Raw genomic sequence first — 22,246 nt, forward strand, 5'->3', positions numbered from 1 at the left:
CACTTGCACATAGAGCATACAGCATGCTCAGGCTCCTCGGTGGCCTGGATTTTTTTTCTTTCCTTCTCTCTGTCAACATGCGATTCCGTTTGGAGCACGCAGTTTGGCCGCTTTGGCATATGCACGCACCGAGAAAAGAAGAGTTAGCTGAGAGTCATACGTGTCATTTTCGTGCATGCCACACCTCCCATCTCTGTTTTTTTTTCTTTCTTCCTTAATCCACTTGTGATTGTTGGTGTGCACGGTCTGGCTAATTTGTCCGCTTTGACATGTGTAGGCAGAGAATCATCTTTATTTACGACTGTTTGTAATATATAAGAATGTATATGTTCAGCTAAAAGCTACAAAGGCAGCTGATATTTTCCGGTGCGGACAAGCAAAAAGTTTGAATTAAGTGGTTTTAAAATACATTAAAACATAGCTGGCCAACCAAAATTTGTTTGAGTTTACTGAATGTTACATTTATCAGGGTTTAAGTTATTGCGAGTCTACTGTAAATCTTTGTTTGTTTGGCCGAGGCTTTAATATTTCAGCAGTAAAAATAATTTGACACTTTACTGGAGCATTAGCACCTCGTTAGTCAGCAATTATAAACAAATTACTGCAAGAAGGTTGCGTCATCATTGCGTGATTACGAGTGCCGGCATGTGTGGTGCAGATTGTGCCGAGAGAAATGCATTAGCATGGCTAATAGCGTCCGAGATTTGCATGTGGCACTTCACGCAATGCTGTAAATGTTGGACGCTATGGTTGACCACACTCATTGTGTGTGTAGCCGTTTTCAGATGGTGCCTACAAATTCAAAACAAAAGTCTAAGAAAATACGGAGATTCGTCCTTCCTGAGAGAAAAAATAAAAGTCGCAGTTCTGCTCGAAAGGCGAACCATTGATGGCGATAGCAAAGTAATATATTAGACGACTATATGAAGTAAGGTTCATAGTTTTATCAGCTGTATATACAGTTGCCGACCGTTTATTGGGACCTCACAGGGACTGTGGAAATGTCTGAATAAACAGGTGTCCGAAAAACTAGATTAAGAAAAAATTAAGAAATCCTTTATTTCCACACTTATTCGGGCTTGGCAGTAGGCTTGAAAAAATCGTGAATGCGCCGTTGCATGCTGTTCCTTTTGCGTTCAGTCAGATAAGCCTGAATCTGGGAGAGGGTCATACGGTCACTATAGGCGGCTGAAAGCACAGTCACTTCTTGTACACACTCCACATGTGACGGCAGCATAGCACATGGTGCGTCATCTTCCGACTCGGGAGTCATCGTCAACTGGTGCAGCAGAAACCTGACGAATGGTCTCACTGTCGTCGAGTTCTGTGCATGTCAGTACAGCAGTGTCAGCACATGTGAAACTGTCAAATGAGGCGGTGTCCGGAATCGCTATGCAACCAATGTGCAAGTCTCGGCAGAACATTTTTGGCATCAGTAGGGAGCACATCGGAAGGCGACAAATCCTTGGCCTCCCGGCACCTGCTTGCCGGCATTCCCCAGCGCAGTCTGCGTAGGCACTTTCGGTGCCATTAGACACTTAACGCTATGTTTCCGGATGCCGCGTTGGATCACCGCAACCTCGACACAGCACACAAAACAAACACTACCACGCTGTCACGCCGACAGCAGTCGCACAAACAAAAAACGTGGCCTACTCGCAGTGTCGTGCACAAAAAAGGAAACAAATCAGCTGCTGGATTGTCTTGACATGGCTTATTAGGCTGAGACTGGAACTGCTGTAGCCACTCTGTCGAACCAGGCAGAAACGATGATGATGAGCGGGGATTTGCTGCAGCGCCACTTCGTGGGGCAGCAAGGAGGCTCCGTTCCAAACAAAAATGCCGTTAGCAAGTCGAACCATGCACCTGTCAGAGTCGGTACATGGTGCTTTCGATCGAGTTGGCTCAAAGAGTGTCCGAAAAATCTGACAAGAGGTTGCAAGGTGCCCGAACTTTCAGCAGTTGTTATACATTATGGTCTATGGGAAGAATGGCGGTGCCGCGAAGCAGACCGAATAATCGAGCATGTCCGAAAAATCAGTAGGCAACTGTAATTGCAGTAAACATTCGCTTACTGATTAAGTTAACAAGCATGGTGTCGTGCGTAAGACAAACATGAACAATCTCACTCAATGACCATGAACACTCGCTGTAACAATGCTGGAGTGGTGAAGAGCGCTGGCAGCAGGGAGCATACGCTTCGTGCTGCCTCTAGTATAGGGTAAAAACCATAGGGGAAAAACATTCAAACATTACCAGTTTTAACAATAGCCTGGTGTAATAATGAGCAGCTCTCATACCATGAATGTATATGCATGTTCCATGGTAAAATAATTTACTACAATGTTCCCCACTGCAATGTAAATATTCAGATTCAGAGCATGGGTCCTGTTTACGATAACCTAGAAGATTCTGAAAAAATAAACCAATTCAAGAAAAGAACTAGTAAACACGTTTCTTTAATCATAATAATGCTTTATTTGTTGTATTCTTTGCAATTTGACATGAAATACGTGGAGAACATGCTAAGCAGGATGCAGTCATGCATATAATGCGTCATACAAAACCTCAGGGGGGGTAAAAATGCTCTTATAAAGTGTTAGCATGTGACGATCAGTAACAAAGCACAGTAGGTGAATAAATCAAAGCTGTAAGGCGAGCAGATGTTTTTACACTGAACTATCAAGTCTAGCTAATGAGGAGCTGTTACTAGTGGACTCACTCAGATTATTCCAGTCTCTTATCGCTAAAGGAATGAATGAATTCCTAAAGCACTTGCTACAGAAAGAATGCTCATTGAGTGTTTGTGTGTTTTTATGTCGCGTTCACTGTGTTTCAGTTCTGGAGATGTATCTAGAGGTGTCAATGTTAAACTGGTTGTGTAGAAGCTAAAAGAAAGGGGATTAACCAAGGGGCCCAATTTTTATTAATCATGTCATAAGAAGCCGACAAACATTGACACCAAGGGCAACATAGGGAAATTACTTGTACTTCCTAAATGGACTGCAGAAATTATAAGGTAATGGAAATGAAAGTGGATGAAAAAACAACTTGCCACAGGTGGGGAACAATCCCACGTCCTCGCATTACGTGTGCGAGGCTCTACATAAGCGGGTACATAAGCTTCAAATGAGCTAGTACTGCTCGGTTTTGTAGTTTTCAGACTCTGGCAATGTTAAGTACTTTGGTGGGCAAATCTTAGTTTATGTTTATTTATTTATTTATAACTACGCCACAGGTTCCAATAGGAACATTGAGCGACGTGGGAGGAAGTACAACAAAATTACATAAAGCATAAACAGGAAGAAACACTACTTTACAAGAAGTGTATGAATTCTCGCAGAATGTTTCATGGTTAGTGATGGAGGCAAGGCTATAAGGAAGATATTCCAGAGTGCAATGGCTTGTGACAATCCTGAGGAATTAATAGCTTTGGTTCTACCAATCATTCGCTTAGGCTGAAATCATTATGAAGACACCTAGAAGTACATAGAGGAGTTACAAGAGGCAATTTGTGTTGTGTTACGCTCTGAATGTATGTGTGTCAGACATAACAGTGTGATTGTTCTACAGTTACATAATGCTTGAAGGGATAAGTTTGCTTTAATTGGAGTGACACTTGAGTTTATTGTATATACAGTTGACTCTCGTTACAACAGATCCTGATAATCCATCAAGAAAACGTCCGTTTTATCGAAAGTCTGTAATATCCGAAATGCCTCACTTCCAAAAATTTCGCATGATGTCTAACAACTTTATTGCAAAGAGTGAGTGATGAACTTCCAGCCTAAAAAACCAACAAGAAATCGCAGTTTCGCCCGAAAGGCAAAGCATAGATTGCGATAGCAAATTAAGCAAGATAAGTACGGCAGCAGCAGCGAGCAAATTGTCCTTCATGCTCTTTCGCTTCAACGTGAACTAAACAATGAGAGCATAGCACATACGAAGCTGCCGGCACTGGGTGCACTTTGTCCAGATCGCAGATGACTTTGAAAAAGAGGCCCGAGCGGACACGCACTTTGTTCACATCGCAGATTGCTTTCAAGATACGGCACACGTCCACCCTGCTTTCCTTCCTCCTCCCTCGCATGCAAGATATTGAGCCGTGATCATCGGCTGACCCGCGCACGTGAGTGGCCAGCCCGTGTCAACATTGCAGAAGTTCGTTTTATATGCTGATTTTGACAAAAATTGTCGCTAATTTCATCTGCTGTAGCGGATAATCCGTTGTAACGTGGTCCGTTAAAAGCGAACTTCATTGCATTAACACTTCCAGGGTCAATGACTTAAATATACGGCACCGTGAACAAGTCCAAAATGGTCGATGCTGTATATTTACGGTGCCGTCTGTACATTGAAAAGCGTGCCAACTTCCAAACATTTTCTTGCCTGGCATGTGCTGCCACTGCGCAGGAATACGGGGAATTTTTTTCTCACAACTCTTTCTCTCGGTTTTCGTTGCATGGCTTGTTTGCTCTGGCCGTTTACTATCGCTCACGCATTGAAGCGCACACGGGCGCTCAGAGATTAGTTGGGTTTCGTTCCGAATGCGGTTTCGGCTTCGTGTGCTCACAACACTGATGGCCATCTCATTACTAAACGCTCAAAGAGTGACCGCCTGTTAGTCGCTCGTTTATTGCTCACAGGGGTGCACATACGAAGACGCATTTCCTTTTTTTGGAGACTCGCGAGGACTAATTGCCTCTGGTTGGAAATAAGGTGAAGCATGAGTGGAAGTTTGTCACATGTTTTTCTTTTCTGACGGGCACACAACCACAGTTTTCTTGAGTGTGTTTACCTACGCAGTTCGATTACGCTACGGATTTAAATATTAGTGTTAGAGCAGGGACATTTGAGACTTGCAAAATATTCGCATGTGCACATTTTTCTGCCTTTGAAATATGTGTGTAATAATTGATCAATTTTTTTATTCTTATATATGTTTATTCCCCATTTTTATTGTTATTATTCATGAATAAACAGTACATATATACCAAAGCAAAATATTTTTTTCTCACTTTACGATCATCCTAGAAAAATTAAGGTAATATGGGAAAAACCGTAATTACGGAAAAATTACGGTAATTTAATGTCTCTGAAGAATTTAAATCTGCAATAAAAAAAATTCATCCTGGGCGGTTGCATATGACGAAAAATGTCGACACTGAAAAGGTTAATGAAATAGGTAGAACAAACTAAGGCTGAAATATGACCCGTTATATCCGAAACTCTGTTGTACACAGGTCCGTTGTAACCAGCTTATACTGTATACCCTGGTGCTTTCTTTTGTAAACCTTCTAGTTTTTACAGCACAGCTCTTAGGTGCCCGTTCTAGAAAAATGGTTCTATGCTTTATGATGTGTCCAAAAAGTTTGCATGCAGTGCTCTTTAGTGAAATTGGCTGAAAGTTGGACAGGTCATCTTTTCTGCCTGATTTATGTACTGGGACAACTTTTGTAGATTTCCAATCCTTTGGAAAAACAGATGATGATAATGACTTGTTAAATATTATAATAAGGTATTTCGCCGTCTATTCTGCAGATCATTTCAAAGATTGTTTGGTATTTTGTCCGGGCCTGGTCCTTTCTCTTGTGTCCAGGTATAAATAAAGGTTCAGTACTATGACCTCAGTGACCACATGAGGGCTTATACCCCTGTCACACTGGGCGTTTTAATGTCATTCGAACTGAATGGCATTAGCATTGAATGAAATTATCGGTTGCTACACAGCGATATTTAATGCCATTAGCACCGAATGACTTCCGCAATTGAATGAGTTCGAGAAACTCATTCGGCTTCGCACTTGAAGCTACTGTGTACTCTCAACCCCAGAAACAAAGCAAAACAGGACAGAACATTTGCAAATTGAAAACCATACTCGTATAGAAATAATAATGTTTGCATGTCTCAATGAACTTGTTACTCTGTGTGGCAGGCTGTCGCAAACTGTTGTTACTCTCCGGCTCAGCAGCATCTGGCTGCTGCCCATGCCGCCATCCCTCTGCTCGTCGGCCATGGAACGTCTAATTGCTTCCTCTGATTATTACGCCTTGCTCATAATGCAAAGTACGTAGCAACTAATTGCTTCACCTCCTGCAACTCAGTGTCGTCGTCCAGCGTCGCCATGTCAGCCATTTTGTTTGTTTTCAATTTATTGGCTACTCTGGTGGCTAAGCCTTGTTCTGGCTTATAGTGGCCACATAGTCTGAAATAGAACTTTTTTATATGCATTACTAAAATATATATATATACATTTTTTTTTTGCAGTGAAGTGACGTCCCAAAAATAAGTATATGGATTGCTTATGCAAGCACTTCATACCTACCTTGCTCTACTTTAGTTCCCACATTTCTTTCGGAATGATCGCCGTTGATATCGCCATCAAATGACATTAATTTTTTTAGTGTAGCACCTCCGCGGGCGAATGACATTCGTTGCACCGAATGCCGTTCATTAAAGCTCCCAGTGTGACAGGGGTATTAGTCTGCCATTAATGGTGATGTCAATTTGAGGTAGTTTCCCATTGTTAGTTGTGACGATAGATGAAAAATGGTTATTTTGTGGATTAGTACTATCTCTGTTAGTTTCAGGTGACACTAAGGGATCACTCTATGCCTTAGGTTTAAGGTACTAGTTCTGTAACTTGCTCTGTGAGTTTCCTATGAGCACTTGAAGTGTTTTTGAGTAAAAGTTTGACTTGGCTGTCTTTATTTTAGATTTCATATCTTGAATAGCTAGGATAAGATTACTTTGACATGAAGGCTTAACTGCAACCTTCATCGATTTTCTTAGGCGCTTGCCCCCAAGTTTGGCATGATGTCATGTGAGATTCAGGGGTTGTTCTTCTTTGTTTCTTTACATATTTGGAAACAGTGAAACGTGGTAACCTTTAAACTATGCCTCAACATTTCCATGTTTGTGGTGGGACATAAGGAAAGTTCTTCAAAGGTGGTTCGTTAACCTAAGTAGTCAATAATACTGGTATCGTCCGCTCTACTAAAGTCCAAGTAAGTGATGCGTGGTTGAGTAGAAAGTGTAGTGTTCTGAGCTGGTGCAACACATTAAGTAATCTTAAGATCAGATAGTCCTTCGATGAATTCAAGCTTTGTTTGGTCTAAGGAGAAATGATGGCTCAGAAAACCTAAATCTAATGTGTTGGAAGTAGGTCTTGGAAAACATACGGTTTCTGTTACAATTTGGCTGAGATTCAGTAAAAGCACGACATCAAAAAGTATAACGGCACTTGCCGTGTGGTGTTGAAATGTTTGCTAGTTCACATCAGGCAGGTTAAAACCCCCTGTAAGTATTAGTCTGGCCCCCAGGGCATTATTTTGCACTTACAAGCACAGTCTTTCCGTCACATCGATGTCAAGGGAGGGAATGCAATAAATGTGACAAAAAATTTCCTTCCACTCCTGTGACATCAGGTAATACAATACAGTAAAAGCTCGTTAATTTGAATTTTGCAGGGATGCTATGAAAATTCGAATTATACAAGATTCGAACTAATAAAAGTCAGAGAAAAAAACTCGCTCAGTTAAAATTTGTATATAGTCAGACAAAGCGTGACGGCGCACGCGCACAAGCTACATCACGTTGGCTAGAACAACAGTGTCTATAGTTCGAAGCACTTGCGCAGCCACTGCAATCCAACGTGCCCGATGTCGAGGTGGCTCTTGCTCCATCCGTGCATTCGTCATGCTGACTGCGCCGACCCACAATGCATGGCGCGGAGAAAAAGGCGCCCACGCTGCTTCGCCGATGGTCGCAGAGAGCTGTTCAAAGCAGCGCGCGGGTTGGGGGTCGTTCTGCGCATGCTCCGAATAAAGCAGCCAATGGCACGCATGTGTCGAAGTCTAGAGAGGATGTCATTTTGGCTGGCGCAGCACAAGTGACGCATGCCGAAATTGTCGGACCAGAAACACGCCTTTGCACCATTGACGCTCGCTGCAGGAAAAAGTGCTACACTCTAAAATGCACTTGCGAAGCGCACGACAACCTCCTGCATCGTTGGTCTACATTGTACTTTTGTAGCTGTGCCGCCCTTACGCTGCTGGGTTCCACTATACGTATAGGTGGCGTCCAAACACGTATCCTAGCGATGCTTTCCTTTGAGTAATAGTCATGAATCTCAAAGGCTATGCTTTATTGTACTGCGAGCATTGATAAATGTCATGGCCGCCATGCTTCAGTCATTACGTGGTGCCAGTTCTTGGCAGAACACCTCGTAGAGAGAGAGCGCAGCCTCCAAGATTGTTGGGTTCTCACACCATACTCTTGGGACAAACGAACGACTACACAGTAGTGCAAACAATCGCAAGGGAATTTATTGCACCTTTCATAGATTAATGCCTGCTAGCCGAGTTGCTATCCACAAAACATGCCAATGGGCGCGCGACAAATCTAGAAGTCCGACTCACCGCAACCGGATAGCGAGCGAATAACACCTGGTCGTTCGCACGTATTGTCACGCGAACGGTGGCGCGCTCGAAGGCGGCCACGCGAGACAGTCTCGACGAAGCATGGATCGGCGCACGTGCGGGACGTCTGCCGCGTTGGCAGTCTGCCGCTCAAGAGCGCGAGCCTTCCTTTCCCGTGCCCAAGCCCCGCAGCATCAGCAGCACAACACTCGCGCCATCTCTCGTACGGCGCTTCAACCACTCCCATCGCCGCAGGCGCCAGGCCACGCGGCGGGCGAAGCCGCCCTGCAGGAAACGAGCTATGCAGGAAAACTAGATCTCAGGGGAGGCGTGAGAATCACGCATCCCCACAAGATGTAACGTGGAAAGTGAAAGAAAAAAAAAATAAGTGGGTTCGACTGTATCCAGCAAACTTCATTGACATACGACGACCTTGAAAAATCTTTGAGGTTGCCCAGACAAGTTAGCAAGACAATTTTGTCTTGTTATCTAGCTATCTTGTCTGGGCAATCTTGTCTGGACAAGACATTTGCGAGGCATGCTGTTCTTGTTTAGTGAGCATTTGCAAGTATAGAAGACAATGAAGTTGACACACATTCACCAGGAAACACCTTGCCTCACTTAACGTAAACTTGTGCTCCAACTCCGCAGACAAATCTGATGGAAACAAGAGCCTGTCGCACACAGTGCACACTGAACCGAATTTGTCTTACAGGAATTGCTTCTCAAAATAGTTATTTGCAACTGCAAGGGATACAGTCTGGTTCTGAAGCTGTCTCATCAGTGCAAATTGATGATGCCAAGCTTCCCATTTATAAACAAGTGTGCACTTCGCTTCGCCCTTCTGGGTGAAATGTTAACTATGTTCCTCACTGGTAATGACTGTAAAGCGTTGTTTCACTGTGTGTTATCTAGCCAGCATAAGCGTAAGCTTGCTTTAATTGTTCTGCTCAACATTACTTTTTTAACTTTTTCCTTTTTCACACTTCCATCTTATAATTACATTGAAGTACATGATGTCCACCTGACGTCCATGCTTTGGCCCCGTTTTATTGTGTTGTTTATTGACTTCTTGCAACTGACCTGCACACTGTTACAGGATTCCTCTTCACCTTTCTGCTATCGCTTAGAATGACTGAAAGTTGGAACAAGTTGGTAGGGGGGAAAAAAAGAAAGCCAAGTGAAGGAGGGCCTGCAAATTTTGCACACTTCAACATCACTCTCAAAAGCTGTTTCAAGGAACCAACACTACTCAATGGCTTGGTGATTTGCATAGAAGCGAAAAAGTAACTGCATAGCTGTTGGCTGCCCCTTGCACGTAACTGCTGCTTGCTTTTTGTTTCTTGTTTTTCTTGCTTCGCTTCAATCTTATTTCTTATCACTGCTCTAAGCTGGTGTGCAATGCTTTAGTAAACAACGTGAAGCGACTGCTTACTATAGCAACAGCCAACTGCTACACCTTTGACTTGTCACTTTTTCCCGATCACAAAGTCGGTCATTGAGTAATGCTGATTTTTCAAACCCCTTTTGAGAGCACTGCTGTCGTGCAGGTGAAATGCACTTCCCATCCTTTTTTGCATTTTGCACCACATCTTTGAAATGCGAAAAAAAGGAAAGTCAGTTTCGCCTGACAGGCAAAGCAATGATTGCAACAGCAAATTATTAAACAGCTATACGTACAAGGTAAGGTTAGTCATTTTATCAGCTGCATAAACTGCTGCAAACCTTTGCTTACGAACTAAATTAACAAGCACATTGTCACGCATGCACAGGCATACATAAACACATCTTGCTCAATGACTGTGGACACTCGCTGTCAGAATTTATTTATTTATGTGTCAGATACTGCCAGCTACCTTTTGGAAGCCATAGCAGGAGTGGGTGCATTGATATTATAAAGAATAAATTGTACGCTGTAGCCATTCAAGTCGACAAAATTGATAACAATAATAGTATTGCATACGAATACTGAGAACGCAAATGTGACTAAACAACGACTGGAGGTGCGAACAAGAAAAGGTACTAAATCATTAGTGCTGCACTAAGCTCATACTTTCATGAAATGGTATTTTTTCTGAGACAATACTGCAGGTAAAAGAGCACCAAATAAGAAGTGTGAAAACATGTGTCTGTTTGTAGCCATAATCTAAGACACTAAAGGGCTGTTCACAATGAAGATAATAAACAGGACTCCCGAAGTTAGCTGAAACCATCAACAAAGGAGATCTAGAAGAAGGGTAAACAAACAATAGCTTACCAGAAAGTAATACATGAGTATAGGGTTAGATTCCCAGAACCTTTTCCTGAATAGTAGCAGAGAAGTGCCTAGGGAATAAACATTAGTGACATGCATACGATAAAAGCTATATGCACAATGAATGGAAAAAAACAAACATTTCCGATAGATATCACAGGTAAGGTTGCATGGGAGATGTGAACGTATCGGCTGATGATAACTCAACCACGTCACAAGTTCCATTCAGCTATGGTCCAAGGGGGAAAAAAAACGGCATGCATTTGTTTTTGCTCATGGCATTAGAATTGTCTTGCTGTGTTTCCATCTCGTTGGCCTTGCGCTGTTATACTGCATGTAACTGATGAATTCCATCTTTGTTCTACTGCTTACAATATTAAAGCGTATATGTAGTCGGTGTAGTTTTCTATGTGATTCTAAAGTAGGAAGGCCGCTTAGTTGCTTGAGGTCAGTAACGGACACATGCCTGCCATAGACGTTAAAGTTGAATCTTAGCGCTTTTTTCTGGGCATGTTCAATGTAATTAATATCATATCTGGTGTGCAGATCCCAAACAGCATCTGCATATTCCAATAACGGTCTAATGTCGTGTAGGCCACAAGCTTAGTTCTAGAAGTGCAATGTTTTAGACGGTTTCTTAGCATGTAACGCTTCGTCAAAGCCAATGAAACTATGTATTTCACATGACTGTTCCAGGTTACTGTAGAGTTTAAGTATTATACCAGATATTTAAATTTGTCTACAGCAATTAATGGAACATTGTTGATGTTATAGATGTAGACGAGCAGTATCTTTTTGCGTGTAGCCGTCATCTGAACACATCTGGAAACGTTTAGTCGGATTTGCCGTAGTAATCACTAGTTAATTTCTGATCAGAAGTTGCTTAGTATTTGTTGATCTTCATCTGACTCAATGTGCATGTATGCAACACAATCGTCAGCAAATAAACGACAACACACTGGAGAATTGGGAAATCATTAATATAAATCGAAAAAAGTAGTAGCCCGAGCACCGTTCCTTGGGGAATGCCTGAAAGAATGGATACAAATTTTGAGTTTTAGGTGCCTATAATGGCTTGCGCTCTGTGAGATACGTGTCGAGCCACTGTACAATTTGATGGTTGTCTTGTAGGCACCGGACCTTCAACAGTAAATTGGCATCTAACACACGGTTAAAACTTTCCCAAAGTCAAGGAAAACCATATCAACCTGTCTGCTTCTGTCTATTATTGCCATTAGATCACTTGTAGTTTGAATGAGCTGTGTCATAGTTGATAAGCTGCGCCGAAGCCCATGCTGGCTGCTTGAAAAAAAAAATATTGTTGTCTTCTAAGGCAGAAGAATGGTGCTTGAAAACAGAGTGCTCCAAAACTTTGCTGCACAACTGCACAGCAGTGATACCAGTCTATAGCTGGTTACTTTAAGTTTGTCACCCGATTTATAATTTGGCACCACTTTGGCTGTTTTCCATTCCAAAGGTAGTTCCACTTTCCTTAAGCGTTCTTTGAAAATTATACGTAGATCCTTTGCACACCACTCAGTCTATCTAGCATGAACACATTTGGTATGCCACCCGGACTGATAGCGTTTTTGATGTCTAATTCAAGTAGAGCCCAAAAAATGCCCATTTCATTTTTGTCTAGATCCGGGATAGCAAAACTGGTTTTCTGAAAAGATGTGGGCTGAGTCGTGGCACGAAGAAACACAGACGAAAAGTAATCGTTGAATGCGTTGGCTGCACGGTTAATATCATTAGTGACAGCGTCGTCAAGTCTCAAATTGCTAATAGTTTTGTTTTTCCTTTTTAGGTGTAACCAGAACTTTTTCAGGTTGTTAAAAAAAAAATGTGCATTTCCACGTTAAAAAAAATTGAACTTGGACAGCTTTACCTTTGTGTGCAATTCATCGCGCAGCAGCTGTAGTGAAACTACACCTCTGTTCGCAGCACAGTGTGATAGGCGTTGACACGGCATTTCAATTGTATTATCTACGTGAGATCCTAAGATTCTCACGGTTTCCCTTTTTTTTTGTCTAGTGGGAACATATTTGCTAATGCATTCATTCACAGTAGCCCTGAAGTGAACCCACAAGTCATCGACAGTAAAATTTCTGGCAGCATGCCCATGCTCAAAAATATCTGTCTTGTTCCAAGAGGTCCAGCATACTTTCGTCTTGAGCTCGATTAAAGTCGCGAAACTTTTTAATGACTTTTTCGCTTTCAGCTTGCAAGACTCGCATGTGGCCAGTAAAAAGGACAATGTTGTGATTTGACATTCCAGGGAAATAGGACATGTCATAGTTTAGGTTACTAATATTATCTGAAACAAAAAAGAAACGTCAAGAAGTGTGCTAGAGGTAGCTGTTACTTGTGTGGGCTGATCCACAAGTTGCTTCAGAGAAAACGAAAAGCAATATCAAGTAACAACTCAGAATGCTGACAAGACGACGAAACACTCAGTAGATTCCAGTTAATTTTCGGCAGATTGAAATCGCCGCACAGGCTGATATTATCATTTCGTTTACAGTGCTCATGCATGAAGTCATGCAGTTCCTCCAGAACTGAAAGATCGGCATCAGGCCAATCTGTAAAGTGCACCAAGTAGAACATTACAGTGGCACAGGCGAACATGAATCCATAACATTTCAATGTCGGTATTGTGAGGTATCACCGTATACTCGATGCTTTTCTTCAGCACAACTGCGACGCCACCGCCCCTAGCTTGCCGATCGTGACGAACAATTTCATGTGAAGAAGGTACTGTGTCCTCATCAGATATCTTATCGTGAAGCCACGTCTGAGAAATCACTGTCACGTCTGGGTTATATGCAAAATGAAGGCCCTCGAGATCGTCGGATTTATGCAAAATGCTCCTCGCGTTCACATTCATCACAGAAAACGTGTTCCGGAAAGTGTATGGTGACAGTGGTAGTCATGTTGTTCTTTTGAGGCACTTCATCATTATACATGGAAAAATTCTGTCATTCAGAGCATAATGGGATCATCATGTCGCTTCCATCATCCCATTTGAATTGTTTGGTATACATTTTTAGTTTGTCAAAAAGAAGAGCAATTTTTTCACCCTTATCTCTGTTTTCCTTTGTGTTCACTCACAGCTTCCTCTAGATTGCCTGAACGCGTGGTGAGAAATGCTCCGAGATGCTGTAGTTGGTACCTGTAAGCTTGCTGCAATTTTTTAGTATTCTCATCTTATCTCTTCCGTCTACTAACTTAAAAATGCTGGCATGATGAAGAGCAGCAGCAGTGGAGAGTGAATTCCCCTTCGTTGCGGCCTCTCACTGCACACTATGCACGCGAGAACACAGCACCATGAAGGCATCAGCTGTACGGCCAGCTAGCTGTCGAGCCAGCGCAGATTGCCTCCAAGATAGAATGCCTACTGCAGCACTCGGGCGCCACAGCTGGAGTAGAAGAGGAGATGTGCACTAACCTTCCCCCACCCGCTCCCCTCCTAGTGCACACACATCTCCCCGCTGTGCCCCCTTTGCGCACAGAATACAGTGTGCATCCTCCCGAACTTCCTTCCTTACGAGCACATGGAGACACTGCAGCATCAAGCCACACCTCTTGGTTCACCCTCGCGAGCTTTCGCTCACACCTAACGCAGTGTGCAGCCATGATTTTATGGCACTTGGCGGAAATTCGGATGGCGGATGGCGGAAATTCGTCTGGAGTCTCCATATACATTGGGCTCTCTTTAAATAGAACCTCAAGAAACCACGGAAATTTTTTTCCCTGGTTTACCAGGAGTTTTATTTACTGAGAGACAATGCTAAAGAATTGTATGAGTACAACCCAACCAACCATAAGGATGGTGTTTCGTATAAGTGGCAGTTCCATATAACAATGCTGAAGGGTTGTGTGAATATAAACTAGCCAACCATGAGGACGGTGTTCCATATAAGTGGCAGTTCCATATAAGCGATTTCCATTTACAAAGATTCCACTGTAATTGCTATCGCAATAATCTAAATGGGGAAAATATAATGGGATAGAAACTGTTGAATGTGATGTTTTTGAATGTGGTGCACAATTTGACACTCAAGCTTATGCGATTAAAGAATTAATAATAAATTTATGAATTAAGATTAATTTTGAAAACTTATCTAATCAGTGATGACGAAAAATTCACCAGTGTGAGCAAGGCAATTGTTAACGTAACAGTTCGTCCTGTCGTTGTATCCCATAGCCCTTTGTTTAAACAGCTTGGCCCGTGTTAGCTGGTACACACGATATATTAGTAGCCACCTACGCTTACTGTGGTGTGTGCCTTCATTAAAGAATGAGAGTAACATTCTGATTGAAGTGAGTACGTATGGTAGAAAACCGGGTAAAGTCTTTGGGAATATGCTTATCATGGTGCACACCTACTTGTTAGGAATAAAATGTCAGCGCACCAAATCTTGTCAAAAAAATTGGAGGACGCTTAAGCTTCGCCTTCAAGAGTGGAACGCGAGAGCGTTCCCGTCGACCCGCTAAGGGGTGTAAGACAGGGCAGCCATCACTTACGAGGCGCCCCGCATCGGACGCGGTGAGCGTCGAGCCATATGGTCGAGCAACGCGGCGTTCGGCGCAGCAACGAAACGTGCGCCTGAGCAAGCGGAACGAACCAAAGAACTCGGTATCTCGGAGGGGGAAATGATGCACGCCAGCCAAACGTCGTGATCGGCACGGGCAGAGAGATAGACAGATAGTGATCTAAAGAAAGGAAGGACGCTTGATTCTGCAGACGGAGCAAGGCGAAGCGTTGTCAGGGGAGAGAGAGTCCGGGCAATGACCCCCCTCGCACCGGTCCTTCCACAGCTCCAATGCGCGCGTGGCGCGCCATCTGTCGAGGCAGCGCCCTACATGGAGAGGAGGGGGTCTTCTGTGTTTGCCGCAAGATGGCTCTGCGTGTGCGGAAAGCGCAGAAGAAATGCAGCGGAAACGCACTTCGCTACTCGTGTAATTGCGACTTCTGTAAGTTACATGTTCATAATTACCGATATAAACTGCAGTATAACTTTCTATGGCTCGTTTCGAAGGCAACACCGCATTCACTAGAGGCGCGTTTGTACTGCTTGCAAGCATCAAACTCGTGGCTGAGTGATAGCGTCTCCGTCTCACACTCCGGAGACCCTGGTTCGATTCCCACCCAGCCCATCTTGGAAGTTGCTTTTTATTTATGAAGTGCCTGCCGTGATTTATCGCTCGCGGTCAACGCCGCGGACGCCGACACCCGACGCCGACGACACCGGCTTTTTTGCAACACAAGCTCCTTAACGCTATCACGTTAAAATGACATAGAGCCATTCTGCTGAACTATAACTGGCAGCAAACTCATGAATTTACATTGCCTCTGGTTTCCTCTTACACCCATTTTCTTTCAAGTTGTAGCTATGTTAGTTTAATCATCATAGTGAGTTAGTACCGTTCACATAAAATGGAACACTAGCAAGAATGTGAAATTGGGGATTAAATCACAAAGTGGTGTGCTTCTTTAGTGATAAGCAATTCTCTTGTGAGCGGTTGCTATACTCAATTTGGGGAGGTGGGAAGGGGATTGCGGCAGATACTGCTGTTGTTTATTAGCACAGACTGTAAATGCAATATTTTAATAACAGTAGTCACCTTATGCTGGGTTCCTGGTTCACATGGTTGAATGATATAAAGAGAAACTCCCAAATTGTGTTCGAGGCTGTTAAATGATCTTGCTGCTGTTGCACTTCTAAAAATTAAAAGCACCTCGCAAGTGTCATTTTAGTTGCATCACTTGCACTCTATAGTAATCACTGTTTTAATGTCGATTTATCAATTTTCTCATTTGCTTTTTTACACAAAAATCTGATGATTGTTAACATAACACTGTTGGTCCTGTCGTCGTATCCCATAGCCCTTTCTCTGAACAGCTTGGCCCATGTTAGCTGGGACACACAATATATTAGCCACCTGCAGTTACTGTGGTTTGTGCCTTCATTAGAGAATGAGAGTAACATTCTGATGAAAGTGTGTATGTATGGTATAAAACCTGGTGAAGTCCTTGGGAATATGGGAAACCAGCGCTGGATAGGCGGCGCGTCGAAAAGAGTGCATTGCACGCCGCCCTGGCGATGAAACACGACATATTCCAGCCTCTTGACCAGACGACATGCACGTGTGCGGCCGTATTATAGTTCGTATGTTTCCGTTTTCGCACCGCTTCAAGTGGACAGTTTTCGTAAAGAAGCTAGCGCCATCAAGTGAAGAAATGACGAAAGAAGCTTTTCAAGCTTTATATATTTTTCACAGTGTGTCGCGGCGAGCACGTGTGTTTCTTTAACGGTTGTGCCGTGGTCCGTTGCCATGCTTGCGTGGCAGCCTGTTTCGCAAATCTAGCAGCTATGGCTCCGGTCATGCTGCGCTATGGCTTCGGAAGTATTAGTTGGCCTGAAGACATTCCATATTTCTCTGGCTAGACATAAAATATTCTGATGTTACTTTGCCACAGAAGTCAATGGAGAAGAAAGCTTTATCGCATCAGCTAACTCGCGCAAGCAAAGGTTTGAGTGCTCCACTGCTGGATTCATAACAATTCTAGCTACATTTAGCACTAATTCCATAAATTTACCAGAGGGCAGCTCAGCGCCGAGTCCTCATCCGCATGCGCATCTTTAGAAACACATAGGCGGCTTAGTCACGCGTGTGCAGGCAGTATGCGCACACAACTCGTATTACAAAGCAGCTTCCCTACCACATAATTCTTGGCAATTAATGGATAATATTTACCTTTCGTATTGTTCGCTTGGTGCGGTGGCGTTGTAAGGGGCTTGTAGGTGGTATTGCGAAGGAAAAATGGTTGGTACATATGCCGGATGGTGCATGCTATTGCTCATTTTGTTTCCGACGAAATGCCGACTGCGGATTCTGCTGTTTGGTACTGTCTGCCATGGCTGACCGTCGAATAAACCAAGCACACACGTGAAATTCGATTCAGAAACCAGCCCGACACGGCTTGACAGGGCGACAAAACGGGAACTTACTCCGCTTGCCTGACTGCTTGGATCCAACGCTGCCTCCGTTCTTGTTCTTAGGGTTCAGATGGAAAGACGCAGAAGGTTACATCCTCCCTCATCCCGACGTAGTTGTGGCACTTGTATACGCAACAGTATCGTCTACATTCTTTTGTTTTTCTTCAACTTTCGGGGCATGCAACGCCACTACCAGTAGCAATTTTCGTCCGCGAGAGTGGCTGCATTGCGCACATTCTGACCGCCAGGGTGGCGCTGGAGGCGTTGTGAAAACTCCAGCGCTGGTTCCCCATTGCTTGTCATGGTGCACGCCTACTAGTTAGGACTAAAATGTCTTGATGCTGCTTCCGAGCGTAGTGAATGTGTAGGACTTCTCACTTTGTTGTTCTCTCACTGTACTGTCTGTTTGGTGTGTGTGCAGAGGGGCCCTACTATAGTTTTTGTAGTGTTGAAAATTTCAAACCAAGATTACATCCTATGACATGAAACATAATTAAATGTGAACAAAGTTGTAGTCAAAGTTTATTATTGGCAATCACTGCATGCCCCAATCGGAGGAGTCGCAAGACTTGCTTTTACATACTGTTAAAGATTAATGTGAACGCATGTTTGCACCTAATCTCTGGTAGGCTGTCTCTAGTGACACTTCATATCTTACATGCCGGCACAGAATGTTATAGTTGCAAGCTAGCACTGTCAGTGCCACTTAAAAGGATAACTCAGGCAAACTAAATCACGATAAGTTCGGATTTCATTGCCCCCATGGATGCCTAAATTGTCTTCTGCCTCAAGCAGAAAATGCAACCTGAGGACAAACAAAACCAATCCTTGATGAGCAAACTGTGTGTATTCAGTGTGTTCGTAGGAAAGGGCCCCTTTATTGTGGTTGCTACTTAGAAGGAAAGGCAGCAATGCTTTCTTCACAAACATTTAGCATACACTCTAGCATGCTAGGTGTCTCTATTGTGCTTGTTTCATGCTGTATGTCTTCATGTGGTCAGTAGTCCTGTGTCTGTGTGTGTATCTTTTATCTCTGGCAGTCCAAGCACCTGCGAGCTCCACAAGCATAGATACGTTTAGTTCTCGTGACGCCCCGTCCACGTCTTCAGGTACGTCCACACAATGCAACCTGTCGCTGCCCTCCTGTTTTGTGTGTGGTGTTGTGCATGTCTTTAGGTGTGCTTGCTTCTTGTCAAATGTGGTTTTCTTGTGCAGTCTTGGTCAAAAGTTTTATATCCATTCCAAGGGTGACAACGTATAATGCCAGCCCTGTGCCTTGGCTCCTGTAGCATGTCATCACCTCAGCAGGGAGAGAGAGGAGCGCTGTCCTTCTAACTCTCCAGGGCTTTGGAGCAATGTGGCTAAGGCTGTACAGTCATGCACATGATTACATTGAAACTCCTGACAAAGCCTGCACATCCTGTTTTACTTCAGCATTTCTGTATTCCTTTCTGCCTGCTTTCTTTCTTTGTTATAGTACTCCATTTTGTACTTAGCAGGCAACACTGCAGAGGCCACGTAAATACAGTTTTTTGTAGAAGTCTTGCTCTTCATGTTTTGCACTGCACTTTATTTTTATCTGCAACTCTTTCTATGGCGCTACTTTATAAATTAGAGCTACAACTTGTGGAAGTCACGTTACGTCAGATCACCTATACTTGTGCGCTTTCTTGCTTCCAGTAGGTGACTTGTGATGTTTTGGTCACGACCGCAAGTGATGCACTGCGGCTGTTGTTCGCAGAAGTTTGTCACTCTGCTTGTTTGATGGTAAATTGACTCAGATCTGTGACACCTTCCATGTTATAATTACAATGAATTACATGATGTCCACCTGTATCTTTCTTCCGTACGGTGATTCATTATCTTTTTGTTGCAAATGCAAGCAGCGAGAGAAGTCTCTCTATTTGTAGCCTGTTGCCTGCTATGTATGAAACAGATTATAGTATCTTTGTTCTTTGGCTGTTCTGTTTAACGAGAAATTAGTGCATTTTATCTGAAGCTTAAAGGAACCCCATTAACACTTCACAGCTTGTCATAATGTCGCAGTATTGTTATTTTTTGTTTCTTGCATTGAAAACAGACTAACTGAACTCTGTGTTTGAGCACTTTTAAAAGTTGTATGCAGCGTTGGTTCTTGGTTTCATATTTTCTAATGACCTCCTAAAGATTTGATGTAGTCAGCTTAATGTGCAGCGTAATTTCCGTTATCTGCCCCATTTAATGTTCACACAGTTCTTTGTTGTTTTGTTACCATACCTTGTGATATAGCAAACCTGGCAGGGTAAGCAATTTTTGTTCATTTGACTTTACTCTTGCCAGAATCTATATCTGCTTGACTCTCAATGACAAACTTCATGAACGGCCTTGAAGGTATCGATGTTATGAAAGATTCAGCTTAAAAGAAGTGTTCTGAATCTGTGGCAGGGCTAAACAAAAATTTCTGAACAGTTCATCTTGTTTGTTAAACAGTCCAGCTTGATCAAGTTTGCCATAAAGACAATCTGCTGAGTTTTATCCTTATGTGTAAGTGATGTAATCATTAAACATGGTTCAGATGCTGTATAACAGTGGAAAATTGTTACATTTTTTCTTTAATTGTGCCATTTCCAAACAACCATTGCAATGAAGGGTTGTCGACAAGCCTACCCTGTTCATTTTCTTCGGTGATTGTACAATTGGCATCCACATAAGCTACCTGTAAATACCCTTATACCCTGTCACATCCCATGCATACGGCATTTGGGCTATGTGAAGCAGATAAAAGCTGAAATGCAGTGATATTAAAGGCATACGATAGACAAATGTTGCCTAGACCTTTAGGTTAGGCTCCCAAGAATATGAGTTAAATTAGTTCCATCTTAAGCTTTCTATGCCAGCATCCTGTGATAAATGATCACATTGCACTCGTAAACAAACAAGGGCTCATTTTCACAGTCTCTGTGAAATTTTGCTATCATAAATTGATACTATCGTAGTAAAGTCATTGGCGTTGCCTTTCAGGCTCACAATTAAAAAGAGAAAGTTGTTGCTCAATTCACTCATTACTAATCACACCATCTGCCAGGGAAATTGAAACAGTTTTTAAATAGTTATTGTACCAGTCTAAACCAACCTACTCTTTCTGTTTTGTCTTCCTTGAATTGTACTCATTTAAAAGACATTATATGAAATTATTTAAAATGCGTCCACTTCTGATTGTCTGTGATAGAGATGCAAGCTTTATGGAATTTCATTGAAGCCCACAAGCTTGTATAGGATGATGTTTAGCGGATGTCATGTGACTGGTATGTCGAAGCCTTTTTGTTCTGCAACCCTAATTTCTTTTTAACCACATGCATAATTTCATTCTCCACTGCTAAACTTGGTGTTTTACTTGCTCTAAGATGCAAGGCTCAGTGAGTGAGCCTATGATTGCAGAAAGCCATGCTACTGAAATTTTCTGGCGCATAGTTTCCACATGCTGTGTGTTCTTCAAAGACACTCACAACTGCATTACCTAACTCTGATAGCTTGAACACGTGTATGAAATCTGCAACCTGTAGAAACGACCAAAGCAATAAAATGCTTGGCCAAATAATATATTTTGCTTGAGATTCCTTGCTGGAAAGGCTGTTTGCCCAGAAACTCTAGGAGCTGAACATTAAAGGTTATGGAATTAGCTGAATTTAAAGGCTTCCAAGGTTTTACGAAGGGTTTCTCTTGTCTGAAAATGCCACGATTGCAGAGTCTGTATTCCTGCATTATTTAAATGTTGCATCTGCTTCACATGGTGTGTGTACTTTATGCTATAACAGATGTAAAAAAGATGGTCGCTCTTTCATTTCTCTCTCTCTCTCCCCCTCTCTTTTAGTGGACACAGCCATTGCCCCTCTCTCCCCACACTTACCTCAAAATGGAATGAATGGAATGAACCAGCAGCAGTCAATGCAGCCATTTTCAAGCACAGGTTAACACTTTTTTCTTCTTCATTCTGTTGACCATTGCATTCTGGCTGACCAAGAACGTTGCTTTGTGTGTCTCCAAAATGAATGCCTGCTTTTGTGTTGTTGCATAATAATTTATATATTAGTAGCAATAGGTGCAACCAATGTTGCAGTTGTGAATGTCATTGTAGCTTATTGCTTTCAACAACTGGAAGATATAAATTATGAAAGGTGTATTGATGAAGGCACATTAAATATGGCCATTCGTAACCAGCTCAAGTGTCGCAGTGTTGAGGCGGGCCGTTTTGTAAAGTTAGTGCAGTTGTTCTTTCCTTCAGTACATGCAGCTTCACTGGGGACACACATAAAAACTACTGCCATTGCTCGGATTTGTTGTGCAGGCTAACTGGGAAATAATTGATCCTAGGACATATGCTGGAGAAAGCAAAATGTAACTGTCCACTTGCCTCAGCATTGTTGGTGGAGTGTACTGGTCAGTGTTAGCAGTAAAAAAATTATTCATTGAGACCTGGCATCCTGCCAGTGTGTTCGTCAGTTGCTGCTGACAGGCTGAATTTCTTCTGGTTTAGTATGGCCAATGATGTTCGTTGGAGCTCACAATGTAGGCACAGTGAATGTGCGAGG

At 42.8% G+C, this 22,246-nt stretch overlaps 1 protein-coding gene across 2 annotated transcripts in view; it reads left to right on the top strand.

The window, feature by feature from the left end:
• Window positions 1–22,246, top strand: part of Med (Smad/Smad4 homolog Medea) — a 63,862-nt gene that overhangs the window by 16,047 nt on the left and 25,569 nt on the right. Inside the window, exons 6-7 of one of the 2 annotated variants that reach the window (XM_065435443.2) lie at window positions 18,719–18,787; window positions 21,529–21,624. In XM_065435443.2, the coding sequence (XP_065291515.1) occupies window positions 18,719–18,787; window positions 21,529–21,624 (165 nt within the window). The remainder of the gene's footprint in view (window positions 1–18,718; window positions 18,788–21,528; window positions 21,625–22,246) is intronic. The other variant, XM_065435444.2, reaches the window with a different exon arrangement.

The sequence above is a fragment of the Dermacentor albipictus genome, chromosome 4 (assembly GCF_038994185.2).
Source record: "Dermacentor albipictus isolate Rhodes 1998 colony chromosome 4, USDA_Dalb.pri_finalv2, whole genome shotgun sequence".
In the NCBI taxonomy this organism is placed as follows: domain Eukaryota; kingdom Metazoa; phylum Arthropoda; class Arachnida; order Ixodida; family Ixodidae; genus Dermacentor; species Dermacentor albipictus.